The sequence below is a fragment of the Ranitomeya variabilis genome, chromosome 2 (genome assembly GCF_051348905.1).
Source record: "Ranitomeya variabilis isolate aRanVar5 chromosome 2, aRanVar5.hap1, whole genome shotgun sequence".
NCBI classification, from domain to species: Eukaryota; Metazoa; Chordata; class Amphibia; order Anura; family Dendrobatidae; genus Ranitomeya; species Ranitomeya variabilis.
This window is the reverse complement of record NC_135233.1, coordinates 183,691,933-183,708,263: the sequence shown is the minus strand read 5'-3', so window position 1 is coordinate 183,708,263 and position 16,331 is coordinate 183,691,933. Positions and strand designations below refer to the sequence as shown.

The 16,331-nt window shown below is 44.6% G+C and overlaps 1 protein-coding gene across 1 annotated transcript in view; it reads left to right on the top strand.

Moving 5' to 3' along the window:
- GNPAT (glyceronephosphate O-acyltransferase) overlaps positions 1 to 16,331 on the top strand; it is a 229,774-nt gene that overhangs the window by 37,023 nt on the left and 176,420 nt on the right. Inside the window, exon 6 of the mRNA XM_077283278.1 lies at positions 6,414 to 6,489. Coding sequence (XP_077139393.1) covers positions 6,414 to 6,489 — 76 coding nt within the window. The remainder of the gene's footprint in view (positions 1 to 6,413; positions 6,490 to 16,331) is intronic.

Here is a 16,331-nt window from a genome sequence, read left to right as displayed (position 1 = left end):
AAAAGTTCTGCAAGATTATGAACTAAAAAAAGAACAGGTTCTTGCTATTGTAACTGATAGTTCTTCAAACATGAGAAGTACAATTAAACTGATGAATGAGAATAATGAAGGTGAACAGCAGCTAGAAGAGCACTTCACATTCAGCATGTTGGAGATGGAAGGCCACAGTCCTGTTCCCATAATGAAGGAACAAACCGATATTACTACAGAAGAACAGCAGAATAATTCTTTACAATTAGATGATTTTGTTGAATCTGTTTCACACCTCTTTCCTATTCATCACATGCGCTGTGTTGTGCACACGCTGCAGCTGGCAATAAGAGATAGTCTGCAAGAGGGACATGCTGGAACTTTGATTAGCTAAGTGAGGAAATTGGCTATTACTGCCAGAACCTCTAAAATTGATTCCATCTTGAAGAGACGTGCTGGAAAAGGGGCAATTGTTGATCAAGCCACTCAGTGGGGCAGCACCTATTTAAATGATCGAGTGATTTGCTTGAGTTGAAACCCTTCCTTGTAGATATGGCCAACCCTCATGTAACAGTTCATGAAGGTCAATGGACACAGGTGGCTGAATTGAAGGAATTGCTTCATCACCCATTTACAGTGATTAAAAAGTTACGAGCTGAGGATTTAACTCCTGGCATTTTTATAAAGGAGTGGAAGAACTTGTTGTTTTGCCTGTCCCAAAGAGAAGGTTTAATTGCAGATGGCATTGCTGTTTCAATGAAACAGAGAGAGACACTGCTATTAGAAAATAAAATTCTTCTAGCAGCTGTTTATGTGGACCCGAGTCATTGTATATTGTTGGATGATCAACCGCTTACTAAAGGAAAAAAAGCTTTGATTGAGGTAGCAGTTAGGATGAGTGGGCTACAGGACGGCCAAGAGCAAGAGGACTCGGGTCCTGCCAGTGCTGCTGCTGTTAATACCTTGATCCTCATCAGGTGAGGAGTTTGATTTCGACAAGTATTTGGACGACATGGAGCAGGCAAAGTGTTACTGCAGGGAAAAAGATTCCACTCCCATAGAAACAGATTGACCATATTTCAGCAAAATGTTTCACTTGCTCTCAAAGAAGTATGAGTTCAATCGTTCAACAAAACTGACCTTTATACTCTGAAATTTTTAGAGATGTTGCCCATGTGGTTACTGCTTTGCCACCAACACAAGTTAGTGTAGAGAGGTTATTCTCTAGCCTTAAAATAATTAGGTCAGATTTGAGGTTGTCTATAAAGGAGGATCTGATGGAGGCGATACTATTTCTCAGAACAAATTCATAGACTGCACAAGTGCTATTCAGTACGTTTGTGTTGAAAATTGTTTTTTTTTCCACTTACTGCAGAGTGAATAATACATTGTAAATATGCAAACTTTTTTTTGTTCTAAAGTTGTATTCCAATAAATATATTCTATCTAAATGGCTTGATTATTGTATCATAATAAAGATTAAAAGCCTGATGTTACCATTTTACTGCAGTAAATTTATGACTTAAACTTAAACATGAGCCATGTATGAGGGAGTCGTGGAGTTGGAGTCAATGTCATGGGAATTGAGGAGTTGGAGTCGGATGTTTGACTTACCGACTCCACAGCCCTGGTGGGCACGTACTCCCACTTAATCATCTCTCATCCGACTGACGGGTTCTAATAAACATGGCTACCAATTTGTTTCCTCTATTCCATTCATCAGGGGAGGCTGGTAATAATAGTGATAAATTGCTATTTTATAATTACCCTAGTGGACGTATCTGATTTATACCCAGCTATTATCATCTCCGATTATGTGGCAAAAACTTGTGAGAAATTCCCTTTACACCTAATCTGAGAGCAGCATCATGTAGAGACAGAAACCCTGATTCCAGTGATGTCATTTACTGGGCAACTTGGTGTACTTTGGGTAAAATCACAGATTTAATAACAGGATTAATAAACCAGCTGCCAGGTAGTCCTCCATATTAATGAGCGCTGTATAAGCCCGCTTCACCATAGATTGGCAGCTTTCTGTACATTTTTCATAGGCAGAGAGCTGTCAATCAGTGGTGTGCACAGGGATACACAGAGCTCAGCATTCAGAGATCTGCAGCAGATAAAATACAGATTTTATCTAAATTACAGCAAGCAGCCCAGTCACACATTGCTGGAATCAGGGTCTCTGCTCCTACATCATGCTGCTCTCAAATGCAGTATTGAAAATCTGGTGACAGTTTCTCTTGAAGTGTGTCTTCGTGGCTTTGGGTATATATATGCCCCTGTCCATCAACTTGTCACCTCGTTTTTAGCTATTACACTGGCCCCAGTGTGGTGTTAGTGATGCATTGATGCGAGTTCTTTACTGTAAGAGCAGTGAGACTATGGAACTCTCTGCCATATGATGTTGTAATGAGTGATTCATTACTTAACCCCTTCAAGACCTTGCCCTTTTCCGTTTTTGCATTCTCGTTTTTTGCTCCCCTCCTTCCCAGAGCCATAACTTTTTTATTTTTCCGTCAATTTGGCCATGTGAGGGCTTGTTTTTTGCGGGACAAGTTGCGATTTTGAACGACATCATTGGTTTTAGCATGTCGTGTACTAGAAAACGGGAAAAAAAAATCCAAGTGCTGGTAAATTGCAAAAAAAGTGCAATCCCACACTTGTTTTTTGTTTGGCTTTTTTGCTAGCTTTACTAAATGCTAAAATGCTGACCTGCCATTATGATTCTCCAGGTCATTACGAGTTCATAGACACCAAACATGTCTAGGTTACGTTTTATCTAAGTGGTAAAAAAAAATTCCAAACTTTGTTAAAAAAAAAATAAAAAATAAAAAAATTGCACAATTTTCCGATACCCGTAGCGTCTCCATTTTTCATGATCTTGGGTCGGGTGAGGGCTTATTTTTGTGTGCCAAGCTGACGTTTTTAATTATAGCACGTTCTTTTGATCGTCCGTTATTGCATTTTAATGCAATGTCGCAGCGACCAAAAAAACGTAATTCTGGCGTTTCAAATTATTTTCTCACTGCGCAGTTTAGAGATCAGTTTAATCCTTTTTTTTATTGATATATTGGGCGATTCTGAACGCAGCGATACCAAATATGTGTAGGTTTGATTTTTTTTTTTTAATGGTTTTATTTTAAAAAGGGGGTGATTTAAAGTTTTATATATATATATTTTTTTTTTTCATATATTTTTTTTTTTTTACTTTTGACATGCTTCAATAGCCTCCATGAGAGGCTAGAAGCTGGCAGAACTGCATCGGCTCAGTTACATAGCAGCGATAATCAGATCGCTGCTATGCAGCAGAATTGCAGGTGTGCTATGAGCGCCGACCACAGGGTGGCGCTCACAGCAGGCCGACATCAGTAACCATAGAGGTCTCAAGGACCTCTATGGTTACTATCCTGATGCATCGCTGACCCCCGATCATGTGATGGGGGTCGGCGATGCGCACATTTCCGGCCGCGTGGCTGGAAGCGCCGGTTAAATGCCGCTGTCAGCATTTGACAGCGGCATTTAACTAGTTAATAGTGGCGGGTAAATCACGATTTCACCCGCCGCTATTGCGGGCACATGTCAGCTGTTCAAAACAGGTGACATGTCCCGGCTTTGTTGCGGGCTCACCGCCGGAGCCCACATCAAAGCAGGAGACCCGACCTCTACCGTAATAGTACGGCGGAGGTCGGGAAGGGGTTAAATCTAGGAGGGGACTGGATGCCTTTCTTGAAAAGTATAATGTTACAGGGTATATATACTAGATTCCTTGATAGGGTGTTGATCCAGGGAACTAGTCTGACTGCCGTATGAGGAGTCGGGAAGGAATTTTTTTCCCCAATGTGGAGCTTACTCTTTGCCACATGGTTTTTTTTTGCCTTCCTCTGGATCAACATGTTAGGGCTATGGGTTGAACTAGATGGACTTAGGCCATGTGCACACGTTCAGGATTTTTCGCGTTTTTTTCGCGTTTTTTCGCTATAAAAACGTGAAAAAAAAGCTTACATATGCCTCCTATTATTTACAGGGTATTCCGCATTTTTTGTGCAAATGTTGCATTTTTTTCCGCGAAAAAATCACATCGCGGAAAAAAAAGCAACATGTTCATTAAAAATGCGGAATTGCGGGGATTCTGCACACCTAGGAGTGCATTGATCTGCTTACTTCCCGCACGGGGCTATGCCCACCATGCAGGAAGTAAGCAGATTATGTGCGGTTGGTACCCAGGGTGGAGGAGAGGAGACTCTCCTCCACGGACTGGGCACCATATAATAGGTAAAAAAAAAGAATTAAAATAAAAAATAGTGATATACTCACCCTCTGATGGCCCCCGAAGTGTTCCCGCCTCTCCGGTGCATGCTCTCTCTTCCGTTCCTATAGATGGTGTGGTTCAGGACCTGTGATGACGTCGCTGTCTTGTGATTGGTCACGTGACCGCTCATGTGACTCACGCGACCAATCACAAGCCGCGACGTCATCGAAGGTCCTGAACCACACCGGCATCTATAGGAACGGACGCCGCTGAGGAGATTGGCTGTCTGCAGAGGGCGAGTATAACCATTTTTTTAATTTTTTTTATTATTTTTAAACATTCTATCTTTTACTATAGATGCTGCATAAGCAGCACCTATAGTAAAAAGTTGGTCACACTTGTCAAACAGTATGTTTGACAAGTGTGACCAACTTGTCAGTCAGTTTTCCAAGCGATGCTACAGATCGTTTGGAAAACTTTAGCATTCTGCAAGCTAATTACGCTTGCAGAATGCTAAAAAAAACACGAAAAAAACGAAAAAAAAAATAATGCGGATTTCTTGCAGAAAATTTCCGGTTTTCTTCAGGAAATTTCTGCAAGAAATCCGGACGTTTGCACATACCCTTAAAGTCTTCCTTCAACCTTCAAAAACTGTTACTATGTTACAAGTAGGTAGACACAGGAACACTGCGGCATGAAGGATGCACTTGGTTTATTATGTGTGGCATAAACCAAGGGTTAAGCACAAAATAAACTCAGCCGTCTGGGCAAAACGGTAGCTCTAGGTACAGTCCTGATAGTAGCGTGGTCAGACCGCTCAGGGTTAGCACAACCCACTGTTCAGGCATAAACCACAGCACAAAACCACTTCTCTGGAGTATTCCTCTCCAGACACTCAACACCCAGACTGCCTCTGGAGTCCATCTTTTTAAGCCCAGACAATGTGATTGATCATATGACTGCTATCACACAGGTCCTGTCAGCACACGGTGGTGCCTGCTCTGCAGGTGGAGATAAGGTGCACACCCTCCCACCAACTCTTTGGATGTCCACATAAAGCCAGGCAATTTATGCAACTTAAAGCGACGCTGCAGCGATATAGACAACGATGCCGATCGCTGCAGCATCGCTGTTTCGTCGTTGTGTGGTCGCTGGAGAGCTGTCACACAGACAGCTCTCCAGCGACCAACGATGCCGAAGTCCCCGGATAACCAGGGTAAACATCGGGTTACTAAGCGCAGGGCCGCGCTTAGTAACCCGATGTTTACCCTGGTTACCAGTGTAAATGTAAAAAAAAACAAACACTACATACTTACATTCCGGTGTCTGTCGCGTCCCCCGGCGTCCGCTTCCCTGCACTGTGTAAGCGCCGGCTCTAAAGCAGAGCGGTGACGTCACCGCTGTGCTCTACTTTACGGCCCTGCGCTTAGTAACCCGATGTTTACCCTGGTTACCAGTGAAGACATCGCTGAATCGGCGTCGCACACGCCGATTCAGCGATGTCAGCGGGTGATCCAGCGAAGAAATAAGGTGCTGGCCTTCTAGCTCCGACCAACGATGTCACAGCAGGATCCAGATCGCTGCTGCATGTCAAACACAACGATATCCAGGACGCTGCAACGTCACGGATCGCTATCGTTATCGTTGTTAAGTTGTTCAGTGTGAAGGTACCTTTAGCCTCACAACTCTTTAGTGTGCTGGAGGAAAATACTCTGGCTTTATATCACTGTCGCCATTAAGCGTAGTGACACATATCTCCCCACCAGTACTTTACCACAACGAGCATAATTTCAATATTACAGTGCCTGATCCGTGACTGAAAAGTTAAAATTCCCAGGCATGCACACTGACTCTGGGTGTACAAATGCTTTTAAACCTAATATTTGGAGCTTTTCTTTGATAAAACCATGTTAGTGATGCACATTGCCTCACTACCAACACACTGAGACCAGCATAATAGCTAAAAACGAGGTGACAGGTTCCCTTTAACAACTTTTCCTTTCTTAGTATTATTTTCTAAAACTGTGACATAATGTAACAAGAGTTTTTCTGTGACCCTTTTGGTAGCTAAATATGGAGACATTAACAAAGACTCCGAAAAGCTTGTGCCTGTTGCACTTATTCATGTTTTTTGAAGAATGAGCTCAATGCATTGCCACATGCTGTAGTAACTGGAAGCTCTATCCCACAGAATGGATACGCTCCAGTAGAGTTCTTTCTTGAAGGTCAAAGAAGCAGAACCTGCAAAACATTGACGCCTAAATACGGTTTGTATGACCTTCTTGTCTTTTGGATAGCCTCTGTATTGTAGGATGCTCAGGCAAGCCGAGGTCATTGGATGCTCGTTCATATTAAAACACACCTTCTAGACTGGGGATAAAACTGCAAAGGACAATATCGGAATGAACTCTGCGGTCCCTGACAACATTTGTCCTGCAGTGATGATGTGACATGCCTGTTAACAGTGAGTGCAAAACTTCATCATCACTTTGTGTAATATGTGGACATGCCGAGTTCTCCGCATAGCTGATTGATGTCAGTGGGAATTCCGTAATACGCAGATTATATCTGATTAATGGGGGGGTCTCAGCGGTAGAACACTGACCAGCTTATTGTCCTTCAGCTCTGCTATTAGAGATTGCTCAATGTGGACAACTCATGTAAAGGGAACATATCGTTTGCCGCTGGCAGCATGAATCAGATTATGACTGCATGGTTACCGCCAGGTATATAAAGATCCATCTGAGCATCATAGGCAGCGACAAGACTAGGCCAGCGATGCCCCTGACAGGCTCTTCTCAGCTACGCTAAAGTTGATTGACAGCTCATTCATTATGGCAGAGACATGTCAGTCACGTAACGGATACTTTCTCTGGCGTTTTAGAGAAAAATATTTCTGGCTCCAATTGTACAGCAAGACTATGATCCATGCTGATACATCTGATTCATTCCATGCTCTGATTTATGTCTGAGGTTTGGGCAACATGAATCCAATCACAGGTTCCCTTTAACAAGAAATGTTTATTGAACAACCAGTTACCTATAGGTGCTGAGGTCAGAAGAGACTGCTCACACTGCTGGACGGTCTGAAAGCTGAGCATCTGCTGTGATCTGGAAATAACTTCTCATTGTCAGGCTATCTCTAGATCACAGGAGAGGAGCTTACAAGTCCCAGACCTATTAACATTCTAGGACAGATTCTTGTCTGTGTAATTTTAACTCTATAGTGGATATTTGCTTAGATGAAACAAGCATATAATGCTGAAAAAGGGTTTGTATAATCAGAAAATTATAGTATTTGTTACTGAATTTTTTTAGCAGCCTCATTATCATCACATGCAGGATTTCAGTGACTGGTAGCTGATAAGAAACGATTCACAACAGGTGGTATCACATCTGATGCTGCTCCCGCACTCTTTACAATCACCTTTATGCAAATTCATTGGATTCTTCAGAATAAAAGTGAGGGTCTGAGTAATGTTGCATTCACACTGAAAGATTATCGTGATTACTCCTAAGGCTATGTGCACACGTTGCAGAATTGCCGCGGAAATTTCCGTGGCAATTCTGCAAATCCCTGCTGCGGGAAATACGCGTGCAGAATTGGCATGCATATTCCCGCTAAACACTAGCGTTTTGCAAGCGTAATTAGCTTGCAGAATGCTAGCATTTTTCAAGCAATCTGTAGCATCGCTTGGAAAACTGATTGACAGGTTGGTCACATTTGTCAAACATAGTGTTTGACAAGGGTGACCAACTTTTTACTATTGATGCTGCCTATGCAGCATCAATAGTAAAAAGATATAATGTTAAAAATAATAAAAAAAATAAAAAATCTTGATATTCTTACCTTCCGACGGCCCCTGCTGCCTTCCCACTCCTCACAATGTTCCCGGCTGCTCCCGTTCCCAGTAATGCCTCGCGGCAATGACCCCAGATGACGTAGCATCATGCAAGACTGCTACGTCATCACAGGTCATTGTCGCAAGGCATTACTGGGAACAGGAGCATCAGGAGGAGCGGGAAGGCTGCGGGGGCCGCCAGAAGGTGAGAATATCATGAATTTTAATTTTTTTTTTTTTACAGGTATATGGTTCCGAGGGCCTGTAGGGGAGAGGCTCAGTCTCCTCTCCTCCACCCTGGGTACCAAACTCACATGATCCGCTTACTTACTGCATGGTGGACATAGCCCCATGCGGGAAGTAAGCGGATCAATGCATTCCTATGTGTGCGGAATCGCCGCGATGCCGCACAAAGAAGGAACATTCTGCACCTTTTTCCGGAATGCGATTCCGCTGCGGAAAAAAATGCAGCATGTGAACAAAAAATGCGGAATACAGTAAAAATGATGGGATGCTTATGTAAGTGTTTTTTGGTGGAAAATGGCCAAAAAAAAGCTAAAAATCCTAAACATGTACACATAGCCTTAAAGTCTCATTTTACTCTAACCACCTCATGAGCATGCAGTTGCTTATCGTTCTTGAGGGTGCATCGTCCTGTGTAAACAGCCTATGAGCACTAAGTAATCTATTATACGTAATTTACTGCTGTCTGCCTGTGTAAACATGCTATTTACCGACCACTGATTGGTAGAAATTTACTGATCAGGGGTCGTTTAGTGCCGCCATTTGGTTCCTGTAAACAGACCTTTAGGCTATGTGCCCACGTTGTAGAATACAAGCAGATTTTTCCTCATCAAAACCGCACACCCTTGCCAGGGAAAACGCATGCTGATTTTGATGCTTTTTTGGCGCGTTTTTCATGCGTTTTTCTAAGCGTTAAATAAATAAAGTTGGGACAAAAAAAGGCACCTATGAGGTCGTTTCCTAGTCCAACCCTCCAACCAGCCTGAACAGCAGAGAAGATCTGATGCCTAAAAGGTTAATAAAAAATTACTTTGATTTAACCCTAATCCAAGCCCTAACCATAACCATAGCCCTAACCCTAGCGCAAAAATAATTACAGAACCCGACATGATATGACACATGGTTTACATACAGTAAACCATGTAATATCAAAACAATTTTTAAAAATAATAATAATCTTTATTATTTTTTGATGGAAGTGTTTAATAAATTTATTAGCTAGTGTTAGGAAAAATTTGGAACTCTAGGGGTTAAATTAAAGGCTAACATCTGCCTCCAGCCACCCCAGAAAAGGTGCATCTGTAAGATGCTCCAATTCTGGCACTTAGCTTCTCTCTTCCCATATACAACACCGCAGGAAATGCGCTTGAAACCCGCAAACATTTTTAATATGTGCGAGTTTCAAGCGTTACAATACAAGTCTATGGCGGCGGAATCGCCACGATTACGCAAAAAAGATAAGCATGCTGCGTATTTTACCGCCATGCGATTCCGCTGCTGAAAAATACGCAGCATGGGCACAGAAATTGCGGAATGCAATTAAAATTAATGGGATGCGTTTTGTTAGCGTTTAAGCTTTTCCGCAGCAGAAAAACGCGGCAGAAACGCTTAAAAAAAATGTAACGTGGACACACAGCCTTAGACTGTTTCTACTAATGTACATGTAGATTTCCCACTCACACCAACTCGTCACCTCGCCCCCTATCTGTCGGAGCCCCGCAAGGTTCAGTCCTAGGGCCCCTGCTCTACTCCATTTACACCTTTGGCCTGGGACAGCTCATAGAATCTCACGGCTTTCAGTATCACCTCTATGCTGATGACACACAAATCTACCGCTCAGGACCAGATATCACCACCCTACTAAACAGAATCCCTCAATGTCTGTCCGCTGTTTCATCCTAATTCTTGCTAGATTTCTAAAACTTAACATGGACAAAACAGAATTCATCATCTTTCCTATATCTCATGCGACCCCCAGAACGGATCTATCCATTACAGTGAACAGCCCACTCTCCTCAGTCAAGCAAGCTCACTGCCTCGGGGTAATCCTTGACACTGATCTCTCCTTTAAACCACATATCCAAGCCCTTTCCACTTCCTGCCGACTTCAACTCAAAAATACTTCACAGATCCGTACATTCCTAAACCAAGAATCTGCAAAAACCCTAGTCCATGCCCTCATCATCTCCCGCCTTGACTACTGCAACCTCCTACTCTGTGGCCTCCTCTCGAACACTCTCACACCCCTCCAATATATTCTAAACTCTGCCACCCGACTTATCCACCTGTCCCCCTGCTGTTCCCCGGCCTCTCCCCTCTGTCAATCCTTTCACTGGCTCCCCATTGCCTAGAGACTCCAGTACAAAACTCTAACAATGACATACAAAGCCATCCACAACCTGTCTCCTCCATACATCTGTGACCTTGTCTCCCGGTACTTACCTGCACGCAACCTCCGATCCTCACAAGATCTCTTTCTCTACTCCCCTCTTATCTCCTCTTCCCACAATCGCATATAAGATTTCTCTCGCGCATCACCCCTCCTCTGGAACTCTCTACCACAACATATCAGACTCTCGCCTACCATCGAAACATTCAAAAAGAACCTGAATACCTACCTCTTCCGACAAGCCTACAACCTGCAGTAACCACCAATCGACAAAACCGCTGCACGACCAGCTCTACCCTCACCTACTGTATCCTCACCCATCCCTTGTAGATTGTGTCCTCGCGGGCAGGGTGCTCTCTCCTACTGTACCAGCCGTGACTTGTATTGTTTAAGATTATTGTACTTGGTGTCCTGGACGGCCATGTGAGCGGACGCTGAGGAAAGAGCTCCCGCAGCCACAAGTATAATTATCCTGAACAGACATCGCTGGCTGCCATAAATCTAGCCATACCTGGAAGCTGAATCACCCGAGCGTGAAGGAGAGCTGTGGGGATACCCGGAGAGGCTCACAATGACGCGGAGGAGGCAGAGAGATGTGGATGCAGGAGAGGCTGGAGGGACCCAAGATGGCGCCGAGGCCAGAGCGGATGCTGAGAAGGAGAACGCTGCCTGTCAGAAGCACATGGAAGCTGCAGCAAAATTTCAAAGGTTTGCCCGGGTGGTCAGTGAGAAAGAGGCACAAGAGACTATGGAGGAGAGAACTGAAGGAGAGGAAGAGGAGGAGAAAGCGGATGAATGAGCAAGGGGGGCACAGAAGGGGGAGGAAGAAAGTAGCATGGCTGCAGCAGGAGAGGCTGAGAAGGAAGTGGAATTGAGAGGGGACCCAACCCTAAAGGACGTCTTTATCCTCTTGTAACCTGTCCTTGAATGATTTAACCCTTCAGATGAAGGAGGTGAAAGGGGAAATTATACAAATAAAGGCTGCCATACAGAAAATGGATAAACGCATGGGAGAGGTGGAGGAGAGGATGAGTACTGTGGAGGATCATGTGGTTCAACTACAAAAGGCAGAGAGAAAGTTTGCCCAACAGGTAACGGAATTGGCGGCAAAAAATGAGGACGTAGAAAACAGATCCAGAAGAAATAACATCAGGATAGAGGGTCTGCCGGAAAAAAACAGGGGTGGGAAATCCTTCTGAGTTTATTGAAAACTGGTTGAAGGAGAAGGTTGGAGCCGAGGTTCTGACAAGGGTCTTTGCTGTGGAAAGAGCGCACAGAGCTCTGCCGCAGCCCCCTCCCCCTGGAGCCAATCCTCGTACCATGCTGGCTAATATATTAAACTACAGAGACAGAGACATTGTTCTTAGGAAGGCCAGAGAAATGGAGGATCTCACTGTTGACGGACAGAGCATTGCCATCTACCCGGATTACTCTGCTGCGGTCCAGAAACAGAGAATGCAATTTACAGGCGTCAAGAGGCGACTGAGAGAACTGGGGGTGCAATACTCCATGTTTTTTCCTGCGAGGTTGAGAGTGGTTGCCTTTAATAAAGCTCATTTCTTCACGACACCAGAGGACGCTACCCAATGGATCGACATCAATGCCAAGAAACTACAAGCAGCGGGAGACTGACTTTCAGCGGAGGCGTGAGCTGTTATTGTTGCCAAGATGTTTAGGATAAGAGAACTGGGTAGCTATTTGTACCCATTTAATACTTGTGTCTCTTTCACTTTTGGAGGAGTGGAATATGGCTGGGTTTAACTATTACGCCAGTTAGAGTTGTGCTGGAAAATGAGGGGTGGGGTAGGGATTGTTAATAGGGTGGACTGCAAACGATGTGTTTTTTTTTTTTTTTTACTCTTTACTTCACTGTTTGTTCTGTACTGTTAATAATTAATGTAAAGAGATGTGGTTCTGAGGGTCGCCGGAGCCAGTTAGAGGAGGTTACCTAGGTGAGAGTGCTTCAAACGGGCCAATGAGCCCCAATCTCGATGAGAGGAAAATGCTTTATCTTGGGGGGGGGGGGGGGAGGATGGGGGAGGTGGGAGTTTAAAGGGTGGGAGAGGGGTTAGACAGCTCAGATTAAGGAGTAGGATTTTCTTGATGACTGTTCTGCATCATGATGGGGGACCATATTAAAATACTGAGTTGGAACGTTAGAGGCCTAGCGGACAAAACTAGATGAGCGGCGGTGCTACAATACGCATGAGACCAGAGGGCCTCACTGATATGTCTGCTGGAGACACAGTTGGTTCGTGAGAGGGTAGATGTCTTACGTTGGCATTGTTTGCAAAAAATGTATCATTCCACCTTTTCTACATACTCAAGGGGGGTATCGGTATTGGTCCCAGCAGGGGTGCGCTATAAAGAGCTGAAGGTGTATGCTGATGTGTATGGACAGTATGTGGTAGTGAAATGCAGAATGCTTGGTATTTTGATGTGTGTGGTGGCTATGTACATTCCTCCCCCTTATTCTAGTAAAAAACTTAGAGACGTGTTGGAATTGATTGGATGGGGAGATCCGATGCCGCTGTTAATTATCTGAGACCTCAACAGTATATGTGATGATTTCTGGGATAAAAACAAAAATACACAAAACAGGTCGGAAAGCCATATAACGCCATATATTTGAGAGATCGGTATGACTGATTTGTGGAGAGTGCGACACGTGGGGGAGAAGGGGATACTCTTGCTATTCACCGGCTCATGATACTTTATCCAGAATAGATATGGCGCTCGGAAACAATATGTTTGATTCTATGGTGGGAGAAGTGAGATACTTGCCACGGGCGATCTCCGATCATAATCTGATAGAGGTGGAGTTATGGCCAATGGGGACACAAGCACGGCATAGGGGAGAGTGGAAATTTCACCCTAACTGGCTGAATAGTGTGGCGGGCATACAGTGGGAGGTGGAGGAGTTTTTTTTAGATTAACGAGGGCAGCTCGGACATACCCACTATATGGGAGACGATGAAGGCATATTTGAGAGGTGGAGAATGCCGCAAGGGAAAGGCTGAGAATTGCTGAAGATGAGATGGCTACACTGGGTACCCCTGAGGCTGGGAAACGGTTAAGAGAAGCCCAGAATAATATGGATAAAATTCTTTTGGAAAGGGCAGGGAGGCAAGAGAGAGTTCCAACGACTAGTCTTTTACCAGGAGGGGGAGGTAGTGGGGCATATGCTCTCGCTGGTGGCGTCGGCCCAGAGGGGTTCACCATTCGTACATTCACTAGAGCCTGTTAACGGTATAAAAGTGTCAGAGACCTGTGAGATCTTAAGGGTCTTTACGGACTTCTACGCGGATCTGTACTCCTCTGGTGTGGACCCATCAGGGACTGACAACGCGGCATTTCTAGAAGGTATTGTCTTACCTAGACTGAGTGCGGAGGATAGGGAAAGTTTGGAGGGACCTATCACGGATGAAGAACTAAGTCGTGCTTTAAGAGCCATCGCAAGAGGTAAGGCCCCAGGTGCAGATCGATTGCCAGCTGAAATTTATAAGGAGATGGAGGAGGTGTTGCTACCCAGATTACGAGTAGTTTTGGAGGAGGCTAGGAATGGGGGGATTCTTCCAGCCTCCATGAGGGAGGCCATAATAGTTGTAATCCCGAAGGAAGATAAAGATCTACGACTGCCTGAATCATATCGCCTGATTTCTTTGCTCACAACGGATGTTAAGTTTCTGGCTGGGGTGTTGGCGGCCCGATTGTCGGGTGTTATTTCTAAGTTGATTCATCCAGATCAGTCTGGCTTTATTCCGACAGGTCCACGGCAGTCAATCTTAGAAGGCTTTTTTTGAATTTAGAATTGGGGGCTGATAACGGTGGGCATAGTTATTGCTTCTTTAGATGCCCATAAGGCATTCGACAGTGTGGAATGGGGATACTTGTGGCAGGTATTGCAATGCTTTGGCTTCGGCCCACAATTTGTGTCCTGGGTTCAGCTATTGTACGCGCAACCATCAGCTAGGGTGAGAGTGAATGGGGAGCTTTCTTATTACTAAGGCTACATAGAGGGACGAGACAGGGGTGTCCTCTCTCCCCTCTTTTGTTTGCTTTAGCCGTGGAGCCGCTGGCCGCCAAGATCCGACAGTCCGCTGAGGTCTCTGGGTTTAAATATGGATCGATAGAGGAAAAGATAACGCTTTATGCGGATGATATACTGCTGTTCTTGAGTGATCCACATGATTCATTGAGTAATGCAATTCGACTCATCGAGGGATTTGGTGCTTTGTCGGGGCTTAAAATAAATTGGAATAAGTCAACTCTGTTTATGGTGGATGATGCAGGGGGTAAGCTTGGAGATTCTATGGAAGGGGGTAGACTTAGGGTACCGTCTCACAGTGGCACTTTTGTCGCTACGACGGCACGATCTGTGACGTTCCAGCGATATCCATACGATATCGCTTTGTCTGACACGCAGCAGCGATCAGGGACCCTGCTGAGAATCGTACGTCGTAGCAGATCGTTTGGAACTTTATTTCGTCGCTGGATCTCCCGCTGTCATCGCTGCATCGGTGTGTGTGACACCGATCCAGCGATGCGTTCGCTTGTAACCAGGGTAAACATCAGGTTACTAAGCGCAGGGCCGCGCTTAGTAACCCGATGTTTACCCTGGTTACCCGGGGACTTCGGCATCGCTGGTCGCTGGAGAGCTGTCTGTGTGACAGCTCCCCAGCGACCACACAACGACTTACCAACGATCACGGCCAAGTCGTATCGCTGGTCGTGATCGTTGGTAAATCGTTTTGTGTAACGGTACCCTTAAAGTAGCAGATCAATTCAATTATTTGGGGTTACTAATCTCTTTGCAGATCACGAATTACTTGCATACGAATCTTATCTTGGTCTAAGTTGCATTTATCTGTTTTAGGCCGAATTAATCTCATTAAGATTATTCTGATGCCTAAGATACTGTATGTTCTCCATAGCTCACCTATCTGGGTACCACTTGTAAAATTCAAGCTGATTAACTCTTTATTTAGAGGCCTGGTATGGGGGAGGCAACACCTGAGAATTAGATTGGAGATGCTTCAACGCCCTAAGGACGCGGGAGGCTTGGCTTTACCTAACCCTGAAATATATTTCTTGGCGGCCCAATGTCAACATTTAAAGGGCTGTGAACATGAGTCATCTTCCAATATAGCACAACTTTTGATAGAAAGGGTGGTGAAGAGAAGTCCGGTGGTACAGTGTCTGGAAGATGGATCCCTAGGGATACTGGGGAAGAAATACCCAACATTATTTCTGATATATAAAGTATGGGGGAGAGTTAAACAAATTTGCGGGGTTACTTGTCGGACCAGGTTTTCTCCGCTGTGGTTTAATAATAATGTACCAGAGTTTTTGGCGATGGGACATATACCAGAAAGGCAAGCCAGGGGGATCCGGTATGCCTGTCAGATTTTAGAGCGACGGGGGTTGAAATCCTTTTCCCAGCTACAGTCAGAATATGGTGTTGGGACATCTGGGGGGTTCCAATATGCACAAGTATGGCATGCGTTTGTGGCCCAGAATGAGGGGGATTGTTTCCAAATTCAAAACTACTTAGTATTAGACTACATCTGTGGAGTGGGGACAATGAGGGGTGCTATTTCATCTTTATATAAGGATCTACTTCACACTCACCTATTGGGATATCTGATTGGCAAGAGGGCTAAATGGGAAAGAGAGCTGGGTCATTTAGAGGATGAAACGTGGGAATCTGTATTAGAATGGAAACCGAAACTATCACTGAATGAGCCATATAGACTTTCCCAGCTTTATATTGTACACAGAGTGTATAGATCCCCGGATGTCCTGTACAAAGCTGGGCTGAGATCTGACTCGGAATGCCCTAGATGTAGGAATG